The following is a 26,634-nucleotide window of genomic DNA, read 5'->3' as shown; positions in this document are numbered from 1 at the left end:
TACCATATGATCGTGCTATAATTTAGTCCACCCCTGTTGTTAGAAACGTCACTTTTAATTTGATCAGATCAGTTTATATGGAATCTTAGAAATTCTGCTTCACAAGATTAAGATGACATTTCCCAGGCAGACTTCTCTGGTATTACGGGGTTTTAGCATTTTTCAGGAACTTTACCAGCTAATTAAAATAATACCAGGATAGTATGTTCTCTTTGGTAGTTTCTGAGTGACAAAAACTTTTTTATTTATGATAAAAGGAAAGGAGATACTTAGAGGAAGAGAGTCTTGGTCAAACTCCTTTTCAGAATAAACCAAAATAGGAGGTTTAAGTACCATAAATAAAAACAGATGTGCCACTCTAGAATGCCTACAAGAGAAGATTCATTTGCCCTGAAATTTTTGGTCATATCCTAAGAAATAATAAGAGAAAGCAGGTATTTTAATAATAATTAAATAATAATCAATTATTATTAATATTATTAAATATTAATAATAATTAATATTACATAATCAATAATCAATAATTTTATTATTATTTTTAATCTTATTTCCCATTCTATTTTAATGTCAAAGGGTGTACTGAGGTAATGTCATGATACCTTCATGGAGCAAACCTGAATTAAAAGTTAGAGTGCCCTGGTTAAGTTACTAGCTCTGTCTCTCTCACTCGAGAGAATATAAGGGAGAGTAAGGGCCTGAGTTCTGGTGTAAGACATCATTGGGTTTGGAGTCAGATTCAATTACTTACGGTTTTTAGTTTTCTCAATTGTAAATGAAGTTACTGACTTCTACCTCACTGTTATTTTTATTTTTAAAATGTGCTGGATTAGTTTGCTAAGGCTGCTATAAAAAACAAAACAAAACAAAACAAAACCACAGACTGGGTGGCTTAAACAACAGGCATTTATTTTTTCACAGTTCTAGAGGCTAGAAGTTCAAGATCAACGTGTCTGCAGGATTATTTTTTTCTCTCCTTGGCTTGCAGATGGTTGTGTCCTGGCTGTGTCCTCACATGGTCTTTTCCTCTGTGTGCTTAGTGAACCTGGTGTCCTTATGTCCTAATCTCCTTTTCTTATAAAGACATTAGATTGGATTAGGTCCTACACTCAAGGTCTCATATTAACTTAATTATCTTTTTAAAGGTCCTATCCCCAAATACAGTCACATTCAGAGGTACTTGGGGTTAGGGTTTCAGCACATGAATTTTAGGGAACACAGTTCAGCCCACAACATGTGATGACATATGTAAGGCATTTATTTCAGGTCTCCGGCACACTATATGCTCAATATGGTACCGACTATTAGTATTTAGCTTCTCTGAGCTTCCTTTTTGTCATGATAAAATTGGGATATTGTTACTTGCCCAATGTGTATATATGATGATGACCTGAGATAATTTATGTTGACTTTCTTTGTAAAATAACCGGTAGAGGACTCTTGTTTATTTTAGGTATACACATACATACTTACTTTCTTCCCTTTGAAGAATATGCACATTGCACCCAGGCATTTGCTCTTAGCTTCTTTTCCATAAGAGCAGGGAGTAAGAATAGTAGGATTTAGCCTCCCTTTGGCCTCCCTTTTATTCTTGCAGGTCTCAGCATCCTTAGTTCTTGAATAAGAAAACACATGGTTAATAATTGCCAATTTATATAATCATTCTCATAGAGACTTCTGCTCACGTGAGGGAAGGGGCAAAGATCAATGGAAATACAACAGACTCTCTGCCTTGCTGTCTACAGATAGAGGCAAGGGAGTTCTTCTAGTGCCTCATGGGTGTTTTCAAATGAAAAGAGTGAAAGCTGCTTAGATTATTTTGTAATAGGACCACGTGTTCCTCTGGGTAGGAAGAGTAGAGGTGGCAACTCCCATATGGAAGGCTATGTTCATTTTAATGACTTGGCTGAGATTTCTTTCTGGTTGCAAACTGGACTTGCCATGGAGTCTGTAAAACATAAAAGGCTTTAGATTAACAGAAAGTGGGTCTTCCAGAAATCGGATATGTGGCAGTTTAGCATTTTACTGGCATGCCTAACCAACTACTCTAGGCATGTGAGTATGTGGCCTGGTTCCGTTAACGCTTGGGATTCAAGACCAGTTGGAAATTGAATTGTAGAGAGTAGGTTGTTCTGGCATCTGCTGCTCGGTAGGATTGATTAAATTTATCTGTCTCATAGGCCGTCCTGTGTTACTAGTGTAATTTAGCAATGTAGACTTACTCCTCTACAGTGGAGTGACATCGTGATGTTTCTGGAAGGTAGTTTCCAAAGATTCCGATTACTTCAGTGCTCTGAAATTTTCACATAAGACAATATGTGCTTATTAGCTCCAAGCCCACATGAGTTTGGCACCAGCTTGCTTTTTAAGCATTCTCGGCTACTCTAAACTTCACTCTAAACACTCCCCACAAACTAATCCTTTTATACGAATTACACTTTTTTTGATACACCATTCCTGGCACCTATGTCTGTTGAAATCCCGTTTTAATAAATGCCATATTTGTAAGATCTCCATAAAGGTTTTCTAGATCCCAAACCACTTATTTAGAAGTGCTTTTTCCTACTTTGAATCTTTAAACTGTTTTTACTTCTTTTGTGGTCCCTTACTCCACCCTGAATTATAGGTATTTTTTTCTGGTTTCACACCCTTTCCCCAAATTAGCTACAAAAAAGCAAGAATTATCTCAGTTTTCTCTCCACCATTCCTATCTACCCAATACCCAGCACAGGCCCCTCATTGAATGTTGGTCAGGTTGAACTGAAAGACAAAGAATAGCCTGAAGCCTCAAAATTCCTAGAAAAACAAAGCTTACAGTACCCTCTGCAGACAAAGTGGGAACATTGGACTCCATTTACAGAAGATCATAGTGGCACTCTTTTCTTAGTACAGACCAAACATCCAGCTGCTAAACTACAATATAACATTTCCAGGGGAAGGAAGCCAATGTAAATTCACAGTATGTGTTAAGTCAAAATCAGAAAGCCTGAGTTTTTTAAACCACTGAATATAATTTTACAGTCTATTCGATATGATTTTTCTAGGCTGTGTTTCAATTCAAACCAGTCTCTTCATTTGAACAGTCTCACAGTTCTCTTCTATACTCATTAGCCACTTTGCAGCATTAATTTGTCTTATTCTGGGTGGCATGGAGAAAGGTATTCTTTTATGACTTTGAGAGGGATATGTTATGGGTGTGAGTTTTTTATATGCACTGGTTCAAAATGGTATGTTCTTTATTCTCCTGCTGAATGAGGAGAATTGGCCACTTACTCTCAGACACAATGAAGTTTCCTAGAAAAATCAGTAACTTTGGAATTAGAAGACTAGGTTATGAAGTCCAACACTTCTCTTAGAATCCATGTGGTCCTAAAAAAAATTTCTCAATTTGTATTTTAGTTGTCTTATTTACATAAGTATAACAGAGGAGGGAGCCTTATACCAAATTGTGTCTAAGGACAATTTCAGTCTTATTAGCATTTTGGGATTCTGGGATCACTTTGGTGATGATTTTACAACTAAAGCCATTCTTTCATCAAAGTTAATGAAGTTTACCCAGAGTGTGTGTGGGGGTGTATGTGTGTATATATACAAGAAAGTAGAGTCTCAGAGAAGTTATTAGTCTTTTGAGCCACTCTGAGACAGAGGGATGGTTCTTTGATCAAAAAAATTTGAAAAATGTAGAATACAGTATCCAAATTCATGGGAATTAACAGTCATAGTAATTGAAAGTCTACAAAGACAACCTACAGAATGGGAGAAGATATTTTCAAATGACATATCAGATAAAGGGCTAGTTTCCAAGATCTATAAAGAACTTATTAAACTCAACACCAAAGAAACAAACAATCCAATCATGAAATGGGCAAAAGACATGAACAGAAATCTCACAGAGGAAGACATAGACATGGCCAACATGCGTATGAGAAAATGCTCTGCATCACTTGCCATCAGGGAAATACAAATCAAAACCACAATGAGATACCACCTCACACCAGTGAGAATGGGGAAAATTAACAAGCCAGGAAACAACAAATGTTGGAGGGGATGCGGAGAAAAGGGAACCCTCTTACACTGTTGGTGGGAATGTGAACTGGTGCAGCCACTCTGGAAAACTGTGTGGAGGTTCCTCAAACAGTTAAAAATATACCTGCCCTACGACCCAGCAATTGCACTGTTGGGGATTTACCCCAAAGATACAAATGCAATGAAACGCTGGGACACCTGCACCCCAATGTTTATAGCAGCAATGGCCACGATAGCCAAACTGTGGAAGGAGCCTCGGTGTCCAACGAAAGATGAATGGATAAAGAAGATGTGGTTTATGTATACAATGGAATATTACTCAGCTGTTAGAAATGACAAATACCCACCATTTGCTTCAACGTGGATGGAACTGGAGGGTATTATGCTGAGTGAAGTAAGTCAGTCGGAGAAGGACAAACATTATATGTTCTCATTCATTTGGGGAATATAAATAATAGTGAAAAGGAATATAAGGGAAGGGAGAAGAAATGTGTGGGAAATATCAGAAAGGGAGACAGAACGTAAAGACTGCTAACTCTGGGAAACGAACTAGGGGTGGTAGAAGGGGAGGAGGGTGGGGGGTGGGAGTGAATGGGTGACGGGCACTGGGGGTTATTCTGTATGTTAGTAAATTGAACACCAATAAAAAATAAATTAAAAAAAAATAAAAAAAAGAAAGTCTAAAAACTCTTACCCTAAATAGAAATGTTTAACTTTTAACACAGTTTATTTTACACTTAGTTCACTATAAAAACTTTTTTTGTTTCTTTTATTAAGTCTTATGACATTCCGAGAAAATACACTTCTTAGCAAGGGTTACTTACAAACCCAAATACATTTTTTTCTGTCATTCTGGGTTATTCTAAGCCAAGTATATTAATTGTTCATGCTCTCACTCTGGAAAGACTGGAAGTCTCACTTTCTGTGGGCTAAAGACCTCAGGTGTGCCTCAGCTGTAGACTTTGCCCAACACTCAAATTCATTAGCTCTCCAGTCAAGGTTCTTCACTGATAAAAAGATGTACTCTTTTGCATGCCTTCCCATTGTATCAAATGTTACCTAGTTCAAAATTAAATTATTGTTTTCTCTATCCCATAACCAACTTTCAGAACTGCTTTTAAAAACTAATGAATTCCATTGCTATTTCTATCATGTTTTTTAAAAAATAAAGATATCTGTAGCTTTTACATTTTCTGGACTGATGCTGTAGACTGAATTGTATCCCCAAAATTAATATGTTGAGCCCTTAACTCTCAATGTGATGGCATTTGGAGATAGGGCCTTTGGGATATAATTAGGTTTAGATGAGACCATGAAAAGTGACTTTAAGAATATTAGTAGACTGGAAATGGTCGAGGAAAGAATAGCTGAGTTTGACATTATCTCAGAAGGAACCCTCTAATTTGAAAATAAAGAAGAAAAAAGACTGAGAAAAAAAAGACAAATGGCCAAGAACCGTGATACGCTACAAAAGGTATAACACACGTATTCAGAACACCAAAAGAATAAAGAGAGGAAAGGACAAATATTTGAAACATTAATGAGTGAGAATTTCCCCCAAATAAATGAAACACAAAGCACAGATCCTGGAAGTACAGAGAACAATGAATAGGATAAATTCAGACAATACAACAGTAAAACAAACTATATCTGGGGATATCATTTCCAAATTACAGAAAATTAAAGGTAAAGAACAAATCTTGAAAAGAGGAAAAACACCTTACTTATAGAGGAATAAAGATGAACATCACATCCAACATCTCCTCGGAAACTAGGTAAGTAAGAAGAGAATGAAGTGAAATATTTAAAGTGTTGAGAAATAAAAACCTAAGATTCTGTACTTTACAAAATTAGTCTTCAAAAATGAGAAGAAATACTTTACCAAAAAACCAAAATTTGAGAGTATTTGTTGCCAGTAAACCTGCCCTGCAAGAGATGCTAAAAAAAAAGTTCTTTAAAGAGAAGGAATATCATAAAAGTCTGAAACTAGGGTCTACATAAAGCAAGGAAGATAGCCAAAGAAGAAATAAGTGAAGGTAAACTAAAAGCTTTTCTTTTTCTTCATAATTGTTTGACCAAATAACATTGTGTTCATGATAGTAATAGTGACGATACATCTGCTTAGGTATGCTTATGTATATGTTATACATATATGTGTGTGCTTAGGTCTGCTTATATATAAGTGAAATGATGACAGTGACAATACAAGGTATAGGAGGAAAGAATTGGGATTATTTTGTTATTATAAGGTACCAGCATTTGTTGTCAGTAATAGAGTGTTTTTGAAACTGGACTTAAATTTTTTATAGATGTATATTGTAAACTTTAGGGCAACCACTAAAAACATATCTCAACCGGTATGTTAAGGAAAGAGAGAAAGTTTAATAATATAAAATACTCAAAGCCACAAAAGGCAGAAAAAAGAATGGAAGACAAACTTAGGAACAAAGGACCAAAAACAACAGAGGTGGTGGACATTCATCAACCCGTATCAGTAGTCACTTCCAATTTTAATGATCCAAATGCACCAATTAAAAGATAGAGATAGACAGAGTGAATAAAAAAGCAGGAACCAATTATATGTTGTCTAGAAGAAATCCACTTTAAATTTAGAGACATATGTAGATTAAAAGTAAATGGCTGGAGAAAAGTATATCATGCTAAAATAAAATAGGAGTAGCCATATTAGTTTCAAAAAAATAAAGTAGGAGTAGCCATATTAGTTTCAAGCAGAGCAGACTTCAGAGCAAGAAAAGTTACCAGGGATTAAAAAAAAAAAAAAAAAAGACTTCACATAATGCTAAAGGGGTTAATTCTCTAAGAAGACATAATAGTCCTTAACATGTATGCACGCCATCTTATTCATCATCTCATTCATCAAAAAGTGATAGAACTGCAAAGAGAAATAGATTTTTCCACTATTATAGTTGGAGACCTCAATATCCCTCTACCAGAGATAGACATGCAGCAGATAGAGAAATCCCAGTGAGAGCATAGTGGAACTCAATACCACTATCAGTGAACTAGATATAATGCGAATCTATAGACTACTTCATCTAACACTAGCAGAATACATTCTTCTCAACTTCTGTGGAAGATTCACCAAGATAGATAGATAGATAGATCACTCTGGGACATAAAAGATACCTTTATCATTTAACCAAGCAGGATTTATTTCAGGTATGCAACAATGGCTCAACAATAAAAAATCAGTTATTGTAATCTATCACATTAACAGGCTAAAAAAGACAAATTACATGATCATATGAAGCATTTGATAAAATTCAGCACCCATTCATTATAAAAATTCTCAGTAAATTAGGAAGAGAGAGAAACTTCTGCAATTTGATAAAATATATCTTTCAAAAACCTACAGCTGACATCGTTCTTAATAGAAAATTGAAGCTTCCTCACTAAGCTCAGGTACATGTAAGGATGCCTCCTCTCACTACGTATATTTAACTTCTTACTGGAAGTCGTTGCTAAAGCAATAAAGCAAGGCAAGGAAATAAAAGGTATGTGATTGGGAGGGAAGAGATAAAACTGTTCACAGATGCCATGATCATCTATTTAGAAAATAAGAAAGAACTGGCAAAAAATTTCCTGGAACTGATAAATGATTACAGCAAGGTTGCAGGATACAAAATTAATATACAGAAGTCAATCACTTCCCTCGATACCAGCAATGAAAAAGTGATATTTGAAATTAAAAAACACAACATTTACATTAGCACCCTACAAAATGAAATACTTTGGTATGATTATAACAAAACATGTATAAGATACAGATGAGAACTACAAAATTTTGATGAGTGAAATCGAAGAACAACTAAATAAGTAGAGATTCCATGTTCCTAGGAAAAGAAGACTCAGTACTGGTAGTGAGTTGGGAAGATGTCAGTTCTATAGATTCAGTATGATCCCAATCAAAATCCTAACAGTTTATTTCACAGATGCACACAAACTGATTCTGCTCTTTATGTGGAGGGGGAAAAGATTCAGAAGAGCCGATACGATATTGGTGAAGAAGAACAAAATGGAAGACTAACATTACCCAACTTCAAGACCTACTAAAAAGTTACAGTATTCAAGACAGTGTGGTATGGCAAGGGGATTGACACATAGATTAATAGAGCAGAATAAGGAGCCCAGAAATAGACCCATATAACCACAGTCCATGGATCTTTGACAAAGGACCAAAGGCAATACAATGGAACAATGTAAATGTCTCCAACAAGTAGTGCAGGAAAAATGACATTCACATGCAAAAAATGAGCCACATGCAGAACTTATGTCCTTCACAAAAACTAACTCAAAGTTGATCACAGACCTAAATGTAAAATGCAAAACTGTAAAACTTGTAGAATATAATGTAGATGAATTTGGATATGACAGTATGTTTTGGACACATCAAAGGAACCATCCATGAAAGAAATAATTGAAGGCCGGACTTCATGAAAATTGAAAATTTCTGTTCTGCAAAAGATGATGTCAAGAAGATTAGAAGACAACAGTCTAGGAAAAAATATTTACAAAAGGCACATTTGAGATAAAGAGTTGTTATCCAATATGTAAAGGAACTATAAAAATTCAAAAATAAGAAAGCAACCAAATTAAAAAATGAGCCAAAACCCTAACAGGCATATCACACAGATGCTAAATACATATCTGAAAAGAATCTTCCACATCATATGTCGTCAGGGAAATGGAAATTTAAACACCACCACAACACATCTTTTCCTAGAATACCAAGTTGAGACACCTTGGCTTGGTGTTCAAAGACCGCCCCCTCCCGCACCGCACAGCCCTGTTCATCCTTCTTCCCCATTACTCTGTAATCTAGATCTTGCATATGATCTGCATTAGCCAAATGACTCTTCTATAGAAACATGAATCATTCTCATTTCCCTGCTTGCTCCATCTGCATCTGAGATGAGACATCCACATGGTTTTCATTCTTCATGACCCAGTCTCAGTCCCACATTTCAGAGAGGCCTGCCCTGAGCCTCCCAGGTTACCGTGATTTCAGATTTCTCTCAATTTCTATAGCATTGCATTGCCTATTACCCACTTACCCTGCCCTCTAATCCTGTAGACACTTAGTTCTTGATACTAATAGTTCGTGTATGTATCCTTGACCTACTGGGCTGTATTTAATAGATGATCAGGGACCATACTGCAAATATTTTACATCCTCTCAGGACATCTATCATAGTTCTTTCCAAGGGAGAGGTGATCAGCAAACACTTGTCACATGGACCATATATGCATGAATTCACCTTGACTTTGAAATAACAGGTATTAAAATCCCAAATGTGTGTTTGTGAACATTTTAATAAAAGACTTTGATTTTAACCACAGCCCTGTCATTAGTTTTCTGCACACTTCCTTTTTCCACTTGAGGCAGTGGTACTAAATAATTTCCAGCCCTGGTTATCTATGGCTAATGGGAATTAGTATTCACAGACGATGCAAGTGCCACAAAAGTAACCCAAGAATTGATGCTCCCTGATGAGTTCTGTAAATAAGTGAATTTTCTCTAAGCTTTAACCTCCTCAGACATTCAGATGGACTGGAACTTCTTTCCAGTACCGTCTGTTGGCTGAGGTACAGAGAAAAATCTTGTGTTTATATTTAACTTGCGTATATGGCAGGGATATTTAATTTACAATACGGCCTGAAGGTTATTGCTGTGGCTGAATGTTTTAAAAAGTGCAGGTGTGATGCCAGAGGAGCTTATGGAACACTGAAAGAACTCCATCATCAAAACCACCCCTTTAATAAGAGCATGTGGCCTGTCAGGTTAGGAACACCCATTAGTCAGCTTGATAGGTTGAAAACCTGAAGGGACTGTAGTCTCTCCTTGAAGTCCCCTCCAAGAGGGGTCTTTGGAGTGAAACTCCCTCTGGCTTGCAGCCATGGTACATTCCTTTATTTGAGATCAAGTAAATGTTTTGAAATACATTTTGAAGTAAATCTCCCCACCCTTCTTGGGGCTAGAGAGAGTTTGTATTTCAAAGAGGAATGTGGCATATTTATACCAAAAAGGTACAAGTGGAAAAGCTTTTGATTTGCTTGTTTGCTTTTCTTATATTTCTCACAGTGGAGTGGTTTGGGTGGAATGTTAAATTTCTTTCAAAAACACAAAGTAGAAAGGAGACGTTGGAAATTAGAATGATGGCATTTTTCTACAGGGTCACTAAACTCCGAAGCTCTCCCCAAATCATCAGTTTTGTCAGGCTATGTCCAATGTTATCCTAGCACTTTTAACAAGGCAAGGCCATATTTATTACTTCTTTTCCCTGTGTGCCTCCCCCCAGAACCACTCAGGAAACAAGGGCACTTATGAGAGAAACAGGAAGTAAACCTGCACTTTGATTCTCAACCCTGGGGGTTCCCATCCCTTTTTTGCCCATGACAAGTATTTAATGCCCATCGCTTTGTTATTTCACAAAACAGTGTTGCAGGCACTCAGAAAGCCTTGGAAATTCTTTATTTCTTTTTTCCCATATTCTCAAGAGCAGAAAAATCAGTGCCAAGTCTATCTTAAGCTATTTCACTGTTGATTTTTTTTTTCACTGTTGATTTTTAAAGGACATCTTAGAAGCGGAAAGCCCAAATCCATAGTTAATTGCCATTTTGCAATCATATTTGACAAATTACGTCAAACGATTGCAACTTTGTACAGTTCGGGAAGGGGGAATGTGCTCTGGCTGCTGCTGACCGCAAAGATAGGACTCTGGTAGTGAGCAATTAGGGAGCTGGCTGTTGGCTCCAGGGAAGTGATGGCCAGCTAGAACTTTTTTAATGGGTCACTAGGGAAAGACAACATTCATCCCCATTTATCATGATGAAAACCAGGCAGAAGCAAAGCATGAGTGAACTGTTAGGACAACAAATTTGTTTTCATACTGGGAAGTTCATTAAAGGCCACTCAGGCTATCCAGCACTTGCTTCTGCATGGTGCCACTGCTCATTGTTTGGATCATAATGTGCCCTTGTAAATAATGATCAAGTACCTCTGCACTGGGCCCGAGGTGAGGTAGGGGATTCATCTTCTAGTTCTTTGAAGAATTTCAAAATAGGAAATGAGTAGTCCCTCAATACGTGATCATTTTTTATTACTTTCACTTTTATTATTAGTACTATTGTGAAGCGCGTTGCAAACTATACAACAATATACATTCTGAATGGTAAATTCTGAATAATAACTTCATGAATAAGATCATGCTCATCAATGTGGAAGTCACAAAGGAGAGGAAACCAGTTCTGGGCTCACCAAGGGGGACATTGGATTTCTGTTTATTTCTTATAATCAGATACAACTAAGATGCTTAACCGGTTAAAGGGATGGCTACTACAGTAGTCAAAGTTTGCTGGCAAAACTGGAATGTGAAATGAGTGACATCTGCCTTTCAAAGAAATTTCTGAGGAGGATTACAGCTGTGTTTCCAAAAACAGTAGCAGGAAGCAAATGTCAGAGGATCTTGGCCCAAACCTTCTTTTCGGTAACCATTAGTCATCCTCTGACACCTCAAGGGAGACTTCTGGACAATACTGCAGAGGTTAAGATGCCTGCCCAGTTATTCAACCTTCCCCTGTCCTAATGTTTAGAACCAAAAACAACAGTAACATACCAATAAGCCACACACGCTAGTTTCTTTGGCTCCGTGGCAGAGACGACTTGCCCACATTCCATCACTAAGACAGTACTCTCTCCTTGCCAGTGAGCATCCAAGTCTTGGCTGTCCTCTTGTTAGGAAGTTAGACAATACAGTCCACAGATGGCTCAAGGGATTTTGTCCAATTAAGCACACACGTATTTTTTTGGCTAATATTTTGAGGTTTTCTTCTTTTTTCAGAAACTTCAAGGAGTTGTTGTTTTTAACAGTCTCTAATCTGACATGGTATGTTTAAAAGTTCTGCTTCTTCACTTTAATGTTTTCCTTATCCTGAAAGATGGTTTTTATTTAGATAAGAAAACCTTCTAGCCATCTTAGCTGATAGGATCTATTGTTGCACTGAGCTCATGAGGTTAACCTAATTTGACAGTGGCTACTCACCATTAGTGTTGAACGTTAAGTTGTAAACATCAACTTGAAACTTAGCAGTATTTAGAAAGAGCAGGAGACTGTTAATCAAGTCCAGGACTATAAGTAAATGAAGGAAAGAGTGTAAGGAGTTTGGCAAAAATAACTAACTAACTAACTAACTAAATAAATAAATAAATAAAATGCTTTTAAAATACATATTCTTTCTTTCCAACTTACTCCACAGAGAAAATATTACTCTTTAGATATATCATTTCCCATCTAATTCTTAAAAAATAGCATTTTGAAAGCTATAAATATTTCATTATATCCATGACTACATTTTAGACTAATATTCCATAAATTCAAAGATAAGTTCATTTTCTACATAGCATGGACACCTAACTTGTGAATTAATATGCATTCTGTAAAGCTAGAAATTTCTAAATTCTCTATATCAGGATGTAGGAAAAAATTTAATTACTAGAAATGCCCCTTACTTACAGGGGTTTATCTTTTTTTCCTTAAATATTTCCTTTATTTATTCAAGAGAGACACAGAGAGAGAGAGGCAGAGACACAGGCAGAGGGAGAAGGAGGCTCCCTGTTGGGAGCCCGATGTGGGACTCGATCCCAGGACCCCGGGATCACGCCCTGAGCCAAAGGCAGACACTCAACCACTGAGCTGCCAGGCCATCCTAGGGATTTATCTTTTGAATTACCTAAAGTAATTATTTATATCTTAGATTTTTGAAATGGAATAAAAACAAAGTCAAAGAAAAAAGGGAAGTATGCCAGCTTCAGCTTGCTATACTAGAAACCCAGCGTAATTTAGTTACTGTCTATGAGAATAAAATTTAGCTCTGAGCTTCTTGGTAGCCAAGACAAAAACAGCAATGCACTATATTTTGCAGTCCTCAGTGTCTGGTAAAATTAACTTTATAAATTTGTCAAGAGAAAGAAGCACTTAATTCCTATAACTGAATTATAAAAATAATTCCACGTATGAATCTTTTTATTAGTTTTGTCGATAACATTAAAGGATAGTAATATCACCAGAAATTGTGAAATAAGAATGCGAAATTGTTTTTCATATAGCTATTTTTGGCTCTCAAAATTTGACTACATTATTTGGAAATATGTATGAATTTTCTAAAATAAAACCGAATTCTCAGTAAACAGCCTGGTCTTTACTGTAATTCATAGGATTAGCTTAATCCAGTAGTTTAAAAAATGCTTTCAAATTTTGTTTTGAAACTTAATAGATCTTTGTTTTAAGGATATTCTGTTGGGATCCCTGGGTGGCTCAGCGGTTTAGCGCCTGCTTTCGGCCCAGGGCATGATCCTGGGGTCCCAGGGTCAAGTCCCAGCCTGCTTCTCACTCTGCCTGTGTCTCTGCCTCTCTCTCTCTGTGTCTCTCATGAGTAAATAAATAATTTTTTAAAAAAGGATATTCTGTTAATATGTTATTCAATTTTTTTTAAAGATTTTTATTTTATTTATTCAGAGAGACACAAAGAGAGAGGCAGAGACATAGGCAGAGGGAGAAACAGGCTCCTTGTAGGGAGCTCGATGCCAGACTCCATTCCAGGACCCTGGGGTCACACCCTGAGCTCAAGGCAGACACTCAACCACTGAGCCACCCAGGCGTCCCAATATGTTGTTCAATTTTTAAAAGTTATTTATTTATTTGGTTTTGTAAAGAAAAAATAACTTGAGTTGGCAAACATTTGAGGTAAATTTGGAGAAAAGAGCAGATGCTACAAAAATGTCTAGTGTCACCATTATTAAATAAATAAACAAACAAACAAATGCCAAAAGACAAAAATCCTTACTGCTCCATAAAAGAATATTTATGGTTGATAGCCCATGAATTTTTCAGTTTTTAGTTTGATGCACATGTTATAATCTAGTGCCTTCCTTTCCCTGCAGCTAGTATGTTAATGCTAACTAAAACTTAAAAATTCTGCTGTGGCCTAGAAACAGGATGTGTTCTGTATCTACTTGCTTGCTTATCCTGTGGTAAGAAACCTTATATGGGGTTAAAAATTCTCTAAAGTTGTTATATTATGAAATTTAAGTAAAAAGCTAAGGCAAAAAATACAGCACTTCATCAAAATGTAATGCAAGATATTGGATGAATTCCCTATGTTGGGGGGGGAGGGTGAAAGCAGAGAAAGAATTCCCTTCTTTATTGAAAATGTGGATGTTTCAATAGAAGAGAATGGAAATCACTTATTTTGGGCTTGACGTTTTTACTCTGATTGTATAAAAAGGCTTCAGAAGCCAGAAAGTGATCCTAACTGTTCTCTCTCAGAAGTGCACTGTTCTTTATATTTTTAAATGTGCTTTAGAATTTCCTTTCTTGCATATGTCTGACAAGCTGTCCTAAATTTCATATTCAGAATATTTGAGCTTTGTATTTCTCTTAATTTAGAAGACAGGGAACTTGTATATTTTCTGTAAACTATGTTTGGAAATTGTAGAACTGTTTTCTTTTGTACCGTGTGTCTGAATTGAGAAAGAAGCAAGAATAGGAAAAATGGAGACGAAGAGAAAGGAATGGAAGAGAGAGGGAGAAAAGGCAGGGTTACTGACCCTTTTTTTTTTTTTTTTTTGAAATGGTTTTTATTTTGAAAGTAAAAGCATTCTCTCTCACCTGAGTTACTGCCATGTTCTCTTGCCTGCTACCAAACATCTGTTCTCCACATAGCAGTGTGAATTGTCATTTTATTTATTTTTAAAAAATTTGTTTTATTTAAATTTATTTTATTTTATTTTAAAGAGAGAGAGAGAGAGAGTATATGTGAGCAGGGGGCAGGACTGAGTGAGAGAGAGGGACAGAATCCCAAGCAGGCTACAGGCTAGCGTGGAGCCCCATATTGTCTAGTCCCACAACCCCAAGACCACGACCTGAGCTGAAATCAAAAGCTGGATGCTTAACCAACTGAGCCACCCAGGCACCCCAGAACTGTCATTTTTAAATGTGTATCAGATATTGTTTAAAATTCTTTAAAAGTTTCCCCTTGCACTTAGAATAAACTCTATCATAGCCTATGAGTGATCTGTCTTTCTCCAGCTCTTCAAATATCTCTCTTTAGTCTCTGCTCCGCATTAAAAACATGTCAAGACTTTTTCCACTTGACTTTCTTTTGCCAGGAAAGGGCCCTTTCACTTCACTTTCTTTTGCCTGGAATGTTCTTCCTCCCATTCTGCTCATGACTGGCTTCTTAACATTTAGGTCTCAGCTGAAAACTATCATTGCTGAGGGACCTTTTTTGACTAATTTATCTAATAGAGTCCTGCTTCCATTCCCACCCCAGCCAGCTCTTAACAGTGTCGTTTGTTCATTTATTTCTCCATAGCATTCAGCACAATCTGAAACTAATTTCATTAATGATTTATTTACTTTAGACTTGACCCCTTCAACGGGGCTATAAGTACCTAGAAAGTAAGGTCTTTGTTGGCTTTGGACATGTAGTTATTCTCATCAGCTATGACAGTGTCTGGCACTAATTCAGTGCACAATAAATACCTGCTGAATAAATGAATGAGTGAAATGAATTTGGGTATGACTGGAACACTGGGCCTTTGTGTATTTTCTTAAATAGGAAGGTGGTAAATTATAAAACATCTAGAAGTTCTAGGGACGTGTGGGTGGCTCATTGGGTTAAATGTCTGACTTTTGATTTTGGCTCAGGTCATGATCTCAGGGTCATGGGAGTGAGCCCTGCATCTGGCTCCGTGCTCAGCATGGAGTCAGCTTGTCCCTTTCCCTCCACTCTCCATCCCCCATTCTCTTTCTCTTTCTCTCTCTCAAATAAATAAAATCTTTTGAAAAAGAGCAGTTCTTCTAGAACTTTTCTGGGAAAAGTTTGCATAATGGCAGAGATGAAGATGTTTGGCTAGAAAGTGAGTTGAGGCCAAATCCTGGAGGTTTTGAATGTCACATACATAGTTTTTGGAATCTCTTTTGTGGTCAATGGATAGCTACTGAGGGTTTCTAAATAGTCAACGTGTCCTTTTGAAATGCTTCTTTATTACTCGCTATGGAAAACCATTAGTGCATCAAAAGAATTTCATTCACTCACCAGTGGACAGAGTAACTTAGAATGTCAGCAGGGTGTTGATTTAATCAGCATTCATTTCTTTTTTTCCATGCAGTATGACTGCCACGTACAGTCCTGCTTTTAGGCTGGCAGGAGAAAATGTTCGCCTTAGTTCTTCACAGCCTGAGATGAAATGATCCAATGCATCTTAAAGGCATTTCTGGCCGGTATTTCTCATATCTCAGGGGGAGCGGTTGGCTCCTTTCTAAATTTGATACCATCTTGTCGTCAAATCCTTTCCCTTTCCTCAGTTGCTCTTTATTTTGCAATTTATTTTTTTGATGTATAGATTTACCCTCTCTTGTGGTTTATTTTAGTTTGGTCTTTTTTTTTTTTTTAATTTAAATTTAATTTGCTTTGGTCTTAAAGGAAGTCCAGTGTGGAGCCTTTCAGGGCAGTTGGCTGTTTGTTTGTTTCAGTGAAGTAGTGGGTCGATCCTTCCTTAGCTGAAACTAGTACTTACAAAGCCTTATAATAATCCCCATCGCATAATATGGCATTATATGCAGCATACGCATGTTCACCTGGAGTTTTCCTACCACTTCACATGTATATATCTAATTTCTAAAATAGAATACAAAGATATCAAGATTCTAGTTAAAATAATGGCTTGTTTTATAGACTTTGGCAGCCAGTTTGAGTTTCCTGAACTGGTTCACAATGATTTAAAAGCCATGGCCAGTTCATGAAAAAATTTTATGATTTAACTTTAAGTCATGGAATCTTCTTAATATTTATATTGGGGAAGATGATATGCTCAGTACTGGATTATAAATGGGGAAAACATCAACTGTGCAAAAAAAATCCAACAGCAGGTGTGGTAAGATCTCAGTAAAGGAACCAACTTGTCAACAGTGACTGACAATTTTCAAGAGCTATTGAATCATATACTTTGCTAATAATCAGTATTGGAAGCTCTCAGTATGAATGATGACTTCAGAGATGTTATTAAACTGACGTCCTTTTAGTCCAGTAGAGCTTAAGAAGCATACTCACATGTAATACACTTTTTGATTTGTGTAAGAGATTTACTTGTTAGAAGTTCTTTTTTTCTCCTAAGCCATATCATAGACTTCATCTACATGTCAAGTAGGTGAAGACAAACAAAAAAGAACTCTTATGGCCTCTAGTCTCAGAGAGCTCTACTAGAAGAAATGAATATACTCAGGGAGGTGCAATGTACAGCAGAGTATGATAGGTGCTCATAGAGAAATAGGGAGAAGATGATATTGCTGTACTTGACTGTAGCGATAGTGTTGAAAAAGGATCTCTTAGAGAGTCAGGAATTAGGCTTAACTTTATGGGATAGGTTAGATTTCAACAAGAAAAGACCAAGAGATAGAGGCTCTCTAGATCATTAGAACAGCCTGAAGAAACGATGAAGGTGGAAAAGTGAAAAACAGAAGTATTTATGTATGTTCTATCAATTTTTAATGGATTGTGCTATAGAACCAGAGTATGTCAGTGCTAATCTGTTTTGTTCATAATTTATAGTTTTACTCTTAGCTGTAGACTGTCTCTACCAACTGCAAAGACTTTATTATATCCTCATAAATTATGTGTCCACAGGAGTTATAGATTATCATTTTTTTTTAATTAGTTGCAGAATTGGGGCAGCCTGGGTGGCTCAGCAGTTTAGCACCACCTTCAGCCCAGGGCGTGATCCTGGAGACCCGGGATTGAGTCCCACGTTGGGCTCCCTGCATGGAGCCTGCTTCTCCCTCTGTCTCTACCTCTCTCTGTGTCTCTCATGAATAAATAAATAAAATCTTTAAAAAAAATAATTAGTTGCAGAAGTAGAATTTAGTGATTCATCACTTGCATATAACACCCAGTGTTCATTATATCAAGTGCCCTCCTTACTGCCCATCACCCAATTACCCCATCTGCCCACACCCCCCCCCCCCAGCAGCCCTCAGTTTTTTTCCTGGAGTTCAGTATCTTTTATGGTTTGCTACCCTATCAATTTTCATCTTATTGTATATTTTCCTTCACTTTCCCTATGTTCATCTGTTTTGTTTCTTAAATTCCGTGTATGAGTAAAATCATATGGTATTTTTCTTTCTCTGAATGACTTATTTCACTTAGCGTAATAGTCTCTAGTTCCCTCCACATCATTGCAAATGGCAAGATTACATTCTTTTTGATAACTTCTTCCAGGTTTACTTGATCAATAAGTGTAGACAGACACCGAACTTAGAACCTACTGTTTTTCCTCTATATCTGTATACTCATCACTGTGTAGATGTCCATACAATTCATATTTAGTGAGTGAGAAGTTGAGAAATTGTAAATTAAAAAAGAAACCACATCCAAAATTAGTGATTTTGACAGCCAATATTATTCTGGGAGCACAGAATTGAGGACAAAGGTAAAAGTGGCAGGGAAACTAATAAGGCAAGATTTAATGGAAAGAAGGCCAGTAGCTAAGAGCATGCAAATTCAACAGGAAAAGGGAAGGCTTTACTATGATTAGACAAAGTAAGGATCTCAGATCTTAAGATAGGGCAATTTATGTTTTCTGTGGTGAGGGCTAAGATTATTTGCCATTATTACAAAATGGCAGTAGCTGGGGACTTGGGAATTCAGTACTTATATTTCTTACTAATACCTGAGTGGTAAGACTCAGGCAAGACTAAGTTGAATCTTTTATGCTGTTCCATGATTTTACATTTACTTTTTAATAACAATGAGTTTTCATGCCTTCATATTCTAAAATAGATCAAACGTATTTGGATTAAAAAAAACGTATTTGGATTTTACCATGAAAAAGTTATTACTGTGAATATTCATTTTTCTGATATGGGCAAACGGATCTGTCTATAAATGTTCTCTATGTCTAAAGCACAAAGCAAAATGTCTTAAATTGAGTAAATTTAATTCTATTTTGTTAAAATTGCATTTCATGGAGAATCTGTGTGGCATAGGAGAAGTCTTTGCAGTGCCTATGTAGTGATTATTAGAAGTTCTTCCTTTTGTATTAATTAGAATCTAAATTGTAGATCTGGAATCAAATATTTCAATCAAAGGAGTGTGATAAAGCATTTTATGTACTGCATTCAGCATTTGTTATGCATTGGAATGTTATTTTGTATTCTTTTGGTTTTTGTATTATTCACATTCTAAAGCCTGATAAATTTGGTGGAGTGGGAGGTATACTCATTCTCATCCTTTGGAAAGTCATAGGTTTGTTTATACTCCCTTTGTAAGGATTAAAGACAAAAGGAACAAAAAGAAAAGAGAAAATAAAAGATAAAAATGTTAAAAATATGAATTAGAGGTGGCACAGCATTGGCAGCTTTTTATTTTGATCAATCATGAAACAAACAGAAGCAGAAAGATTCAGCTTCCCAGAAATGCAGATGGTTCAGAAAAGAGTGGGAAAAGAATAAATTTGGAATAGACCACATTTAGCTATTTTCACTAAAGCCTGAATATCCATGTATCATTTTAGGATCTCTGTTTATTAACCTTCCACTTTGTAGTACAGAGATTGAGTATAGTGAATGTAACCTGGAAGCTGTCCCTGCCACTTTAGCTGTTAGCCCTTGGACTAGTACTGAGCCAGGTTAGAAATGTTTGCCTTCATTTGGGCCTCTTTTTTTTTTTTCTCCATAGCTTAACCAGCTGGAAAAGGCAGTGGAAGCAGCCCACACATTTTTCATGGCCAACCCTGAGCATATGGAAATGCAGCAGAACATCGAGAATTACAGAACAATGGCCGGCGTTGAAGTGCTCCAATTGGTAGATCGAGAAGCCAAACCACATCTGGTGAGCAGAGGATCCTTGCCCTAAGCAGAAGGAGATAGGTATTCCTAAGTTTCACTGGACTCAAAGCAGATGCCTGGAATGGGTATATCAGGTTGATTCTTGATTTCTAATACAGTAATAGTTTTATACTGCCAGAGTTCTCAGATGATATATTGTAATTATTAGAGTTAAAAAAAGGTGAAAGAAGGTTAAAATTCCCTTAGAAAAGCTATATGATATGGTGAAAAGTAGAACATGATATAAAGATCTGTCACCCTCTCTGAACCTCAGTGCCCCCTTCAAACTTTACATATGGGAGTTGAAGCCAATATGAATTGCTCAGGTCACACTGTGGTTCCTAGCTCCCAGTCCATTGCTTTTCCACTGTCCTTCTACTTTACAAATTCTGATATTTTAAAGCTACATATTACTGACTTTAAATGAAAGCTTACTTGAAATCACAATAAGTTGGAAGGGCTTTTTTTTTCAATCGGAGAGGTCACCATTCCTGACACGTGACTTCCAAGATGATTGAAGAACAAGATACGAGAAGATTTTCAATATAAGCCTTTTATCATCATCATCATCACCATCATCATTATTAAATTGGGTCAGGCAGGTCTGGAAAATGAATGTGTCATGGCCGCCACCCACATCAGTCTACCTGGCTGGGCTTTGTTGCATGGCATACCTACATTCAGATGAGGTTAGAAAATACTGTTCTACATGTCTGTGCTCAAGAAGAATATGAAATTGACTGATGCCACAGCATTCAGCTTGCTTGATAACTCCATTCTTATTTATAATTCCGTGAAGCCAGGGAAGTTAGTCTTTATCTCCCAGTAAAACCGTTCATTTTTCTTCGACAGTACAGGAGCCCAGTGCCCCACTCCCCAAATGATCCTGAGTCTGCCTAAATACTGCTATTCAAGTGCTTCAGAGGTGCTCTTTGGGGAAAAAAGATAGATAGATAGATAGATAGATAGATAGATAGATAGATAGATAGATAGAAATCCATCTATCTATCTACACACACACACACACACACACACACTTTTTTTTCTTCCTCTTCTTTGCAGGAGAGTTACAGTGCAGGAGTTAAATATTATGAGGCTGATGACTTTGAGCTGGCTATCAAGTACTTTGAGCAAGCTTTAAGAGAATATTTCAATGAAGATATGGAGTGCAGAGCCCTGTGTGAGGGGCCTCAGAGATTTGAAGAGTATGAGTACTTAGGGTACAAAGCTGGTCTCTATGAAGCCATTGCAGGTAAAGCTTATTTTTTCCTTTATTTATTTCCTGATTATAGAATTACTACATGCAATCTGTAAAATTATTCCAACAACACAAAAGTATAAATTGTGAAAAATGAAACATCTATTTAATCATCTTATGTCCTATAAATAAATCTACCTAGCTTAAATTTGGTGACTGTGCTCCCAAACCTTTTCAGATGCATATGTAAATGTTTACGTACTTATTTATAATTATTTTTTATAAAAATGAGACAATACTGTGAATACTTATTTTGAGCATATTTTTTTTATTTTATGCTTAACAATACAGTGTGGACTTCTCATGTAAGTAGTACACATAGTCTACCTTATTGTATTGAATGGTTGTGTGATGTTCTTTTTTGTTGTTGTTGTTGTTCTTTTTTTATTTTTAAAGACTTTTATTTATTTATTCATGAGAGAGAGAAAGGAGAAGCAGGCTCCATGCAGGGAGCCCGACACGGGACTCGATCCCGGGTCCGCAGGATCACACCCTAGGCTGAGGCTGATGCCTCACGCTTTCCCCAAATGCCAATGTTTTCTGTCTCTATGAAAAGCACCCCTCACTAGTAGTTCTAAACAAATCCCAAAACATTATTTTTCAATCCAACATTTCCCTTAATTCCTATTCTCCTCTGATTTGTTACCAACTCTGGTAGGTGCTACCTCCTAATAGCATGTAAGAGTCCCTGGTTCACTCCACCCCTTTTGCTACCACCCTGGTTCAGATCAACAGTATATTTTAACAAAGCCATGGTGATAGCCTCCTTGCTGGTCCTCATGTCCTAATGACGTTTTGCTATGTAAGCAGTCAGAATACTCTTCCAAAAAAAAAAAAAAAAAGAGAGAGTATATTCATGGAACACCCTCCCCCCCACCAAAGGCTCCCACTGCACTTAGAATAAAACCCAAAACCTTTAATAAGGACTTTCATGATTGTGCATTTGTATATATTTTCATCCCCTCTCTTTCTGTCTCTTAGATCCCCTCCTGTGGCATTTCCTGGAAATACCATGTTCATTTCCACTCACAGACTTTGAAAATTGTTGCTTTCCTCTATCACTTGCCTAATGTCCTATCTTCTTAGGGGCTGAAGATTAAGCCCCTAAGTATACTGACTGACAAAGATTGGTGCTTAGTAAATATTTATTCAATGAATGAGTGGGAAGAAAAAAAGGGAAGGAAGGAAGGGAGGGAGGGGAGAAGAAAATGACATATCCATCAATCACATTTCAGATTAAAAGGATCAATAATACTCTATGTTTTGAAAATATAGATCATAAATTGTTAAGGTCTTTGAGAGGGATGATTAGGAAACATCTTTCAAAATTTATCTTATGAGGTAGATTGAAATTCAATTTGTTGGATGACCTATCTGCCACATATTCAGTTACCCAAAACCAACTCAGTTCACCTAATATCAGTACCAATATCTGAATTATTGAGGATTTTTCTCCCCAAAGATTTTATTTTGCTAGGCTTCCTGCAGTCATTTCCATACATTTTTTTGCGCACCGCTCATTTGAATATCAGTTTTATGTGTGTTTCACATTTCAATTGTTAAGTATTCTTTACACGTAATCTTTTATTCAGGAATGCTTCTCCTTTATTATGGTTTATTATCTTGTAGTTGTGTAAGGATATGTGTCCTGTCTCTACCCCCCGCCACCAATCATCTCTACATCTGCCTCTACCAATGGCCACTAAACAGCTTTGGCGAATGTCTTATGTCTGATTTCGGAAAACTGACAGATTCCCACAGAATAACATTTAATGATTTGCTCGAGGTCACCATAGCATCTTCATTGCTGGGAAAGAATAGACATCTCCTAACTCAGGCTCTTAATACTTAATACAACTATCACCATTACCCCTATTTCCAGTAAAGAAAAGTGATTTAAAAAAATGTCATGGTTCCTGAAGCTCAATCAAAGATCATATATTACAAAAATATGGTAAGTCTTCTTGAGAATTTGATGCATTTCCAATTTATTATGAGAAGAAAAATTTTAAAAATATTCCCACACAAGGGTCTTGTATCTCAAACTTATTAAAACATAGTAATTGCGCAATAACATTTGATTTAGAAAGGAGACAAGAAATACAACCAATAAAATGTGTTATAACGCTGTAAATTCTTGTGTGGTTCAAAACTGTTCTAAATTAAAAGTGAAAGTGGCTTTTAAAATACAGAATATATTTAGAAAGCCAGAATATTTGGATTTTTGAGATAGAACAACACTAAAAATAGGAGAAAAATACAAATGGCTTCTCAATGCCATTTATTATCAACTATGCTTGTTGAGGCCCTAAAGAAGATCACTTTATCACTCATTTTGTTTGCTCTTTGTGTCTTGTGTCGAAAAATAATTTGATTCAGATTTTGGGTCTTGTTGGGTGTATTTTCTACCTCTTCCTTTTGCGTGTCATTTGGAATTAGGAGGAATGTGTGTTAGAAGGTAAAGAGGAATGCCAATGGCCAGCTAACTAAGAGAAACAGTTGAAGGTTGTTTGTCGTTTTTGTAAGAAATAAAACAGCTATCTATTGGCTATTTATATAGCTGTTTATTTCTAACATGCTAAACAAATAAACAGAACTCATTTTTCTCCTCCCATCCTCCAGCTGCAATTAAGAACCAATAGACTGGGGATGTCTGGGTGGCTCAGTGATTGAGCGTCTGACTTCGGCTCAGGTTGTAATTCTGGAGTCCGGGAATTGAGTCCCACATTGGGCCATTGGGCTTCCTGCGTGATGCCTGCTTCTCCCTCTGCCTGTGTCTCTGCATCTCTCTCTCTGTGTCTCTCATAAATAAATAAATAAAATCTTTAAAAAAAATAAGAACCAATAGACTGTAGGGATTCTGTTAGCTGTGCTATGTTGGGTTGAGTTTGCCAGGTTGCGCAAGAACTGGCCCATTTGCCTACACACCAGAAAATGCACACGCCCTTTCTGTTGTGCTCTGGGGTCTCTCTTCAAGTCATTAAGAGATGAGCCAAACTCTGCCTAACAGAGAACCTTTGAAAGGAGGCAGTTGTGTTAAATTAAAATGTAAAGTCATGAAGTCAGACAGTTGTATCGTCATTCTCAAGAAAGCCTGCTCTACACAGACATGAATAAAATCTTCTCTTTTTGGAGAAGACTATTTCTATCTTCATTGTGAAAATCAAAGTTGGGAAAAAATGTAGGAAGTGTTTGTTTTCTGGAACATTAGCGACTGTCATTTCCTCAGCTCATGCTTGGATAGGAGAGAGCCCAGAGCTAACGGAAGCAAGATGACCCCTACACTTGAGAATCCTCGCCTGTTTAGAAATGACAAGAATGGTGATAGAGAAAGGGAAACAGAGAAAGAGACAAAATGTGTATCTAAATGCTTTAGCTTTCCTCCTCCTCCTATTTTACCAGTCCCTACAGTATTAGGATTTCCAATGTTCAGGTGATGGACTATTTGGTAACTGAGTAGAATAGGTTCCTGATCGATAGATGTAAAAAAATTATATATATTGTTTTTATTTCCCCTTTAGGAAAAGTTCTTGAAAATGTTAACAAGGAGAAAGAGCTCCTCATATGCACGGCTGTCCTTTCTCTCAACTGCTCCTTAGCATAACTGGGATCTGAACTTCCAACCCTGACCCAGGACATGTACCCAAAGTATCCAAAGGGAGGCCCCAGAGGTCTTAAATGGGAAAGGCGTTTGTTCACATGGGCACGGGTGGGCTGACATGGCCTGTGTCACTTTTCAGGAGATGTAGAAAAAGGGTAAGAAGTGGAAAGTGCAGTCTGGAGAAAAGACTAGAGGACACAAGGTTTGGAATCCACTGTTCATTACTCTAGGGATCATTGACCAGGAGGCCTTTGGCAAGTCATTTCCTTCCTTTGTGAGAAGTTCCTGCTCATGAAGTGAAGATGATAACGAGGTGGCCCTCACAGTGTGGTGAGGTGGGGCATGCCCTGTCTAACTGTGGCTCCCACCTTGAAGTCTGGACCCTCCAGCGGACTGGAGCGACCCACCTCCCTCACTGTTGCCTTCCAGATCACTACATGCAGGTGCTGGTTTGTCAGCACGAGTGCGTGAGGGAACTTGCCACTCGCCCCGGCCGCCTGTCTCCAATCGAGAACTTTCTTCCCCTGCATTATGACTACCTACAGTTCGCCTACTATCGAGGTAAGGTGTGGATCATTCCAGAAGACCTTTTGAAGGAGAGCTGTTGTTCATCATTACAGACATCAAATTGTCCTCTGCATTTCCCAGTTTACCATTGAGGCAATGAGGATTTACCTGTTGTTGTTTTTTTCTCTCTCATCTCACATCACGGCAAACTCAGGATAAGGAGAACAGGTGAAGCCACAAGTGGGAAAATGCTGTGATAATGTCCTGACAATTACACTAGACTGACATTTTTCAGGATTTTTACATTTAATTTTTCAACTTAATTTTAATAGATGATATATTCACAAATTCAAAGACCAAATGTCATAAAAGCCTCCCTTTCTTACTTTTTTCTGCAACCCAGTTTCATGCCCTATAACTAGTTTTCGATTTGTCTCTTCAACACACACACACACACACACACACACACACACACACCCCTACACAAAACCCAACTTATTTCCCCCTTTTATACATAGAAGATAATGTATTATTTACACTGTTCTTTACACTGCTTTCTTCATGTAATAGTATATATCAGTAGGGAGGAGTCATCTGGGTGGCACAGTTGGTTAAGCATCAATCTCTTGATTTTGGCTCAGGTCATGCTCTCAGGGTCATGGAATAGAGCCCCACATTGGGGTTCTGTACTGGGTGTGGAGCCTGCTTAATATTCTCTCTCTCCCTCTGCCCCCAACCTCCAGTCTCCCTTTCTCTCATAATAATAATAATAATAATAATAATAATAATAATAATATATCAGGGGATACCTGGCTTAGTCAGTAAAGCATGTGACTCTTGATCTTGGGGTTGTAGGTTTGAGCCCCATGTTGGATGTAAAGATTATTTAAAAATAAAATCATGAAAAGCATTTCCTTAGTAGGTTGGACCTATGAAATTACCATTTGCTTAGTTCAAAAAAGGTCAAATTTTGGCAATTTTATATGGTTTAACCTAATTTTATCGGTACATGGAGATCTTCCTCATTAATTTTTCTTTACATCCACATATACAATCCACATATACTGTACTAGAATTTATTTTATGTGTCTCCTTACTCATGGACATTGTGCTGTTAGTAATTTTTTAAAAGCAATGAATAGAATTGGGATCACTGAAATTGGTTTTAGAAAACACGATGTCAAACTCAGCCCCAAAACAGAATTAGCTCCCCAGATTCTGCTCTGCTTATTTGTATTCAATAATATAAGTTGTCAACAACATCTTCAGGTAGAAACTTTTAATAATTGATACAAAACACATCTAAGTGCCAAAGCAGACCAAAATTAGTACCTTTTAAA

The 26,634-nt window shown here is 37.0% G+C and overlaps 1 protein-coding gene across 1 annotated transcript in view; it reads left to right on the top strand.

Moving 5' to 3' along the window:
- Positions 1–26,634, top strand: part of P3H2 (prolyl 3-hydroxylase 2) — a 150,337-nt gene that overhangs the window by 97,698 nt on the left and 26,005 nt on the right. Inside the window, exons 2-4 of the mRNA XM_038583692.1 lie at positions 19,780–19,932; positions 20,991–21,180; positions 25,217–25,348. Of these exons, the coding sequence (XP_038439620.1) occupies positions 19,780–19,932; positions 20,991–21,180; positions 25,217–25,348 (475 nt within the window). The remainder of the gene's footprint in view (positions 1–19,779; positions 19,933–20,990; positions 21,181–25,216; positions 25,349–26,634) is intronic.

This window comes from Canis lupus, chromosome 34 (assembly GCF_011100685.1).
Source record: "Canis lupus familiaris isolate Mischka breed German Shepherd chromosome 34, alternate assembly UU_Cfam_GSD_1.0, whole genome shotgun sequence".
NCBI classification, from domain to species: Eukaryota; Metazoa; Chordata; class Mammalia; order Carnivora; family Canidae; genus Canis; species Canis lupus.
This window is presented reverse-complemented; position numbering and strand designations above follow the sequence as displayed.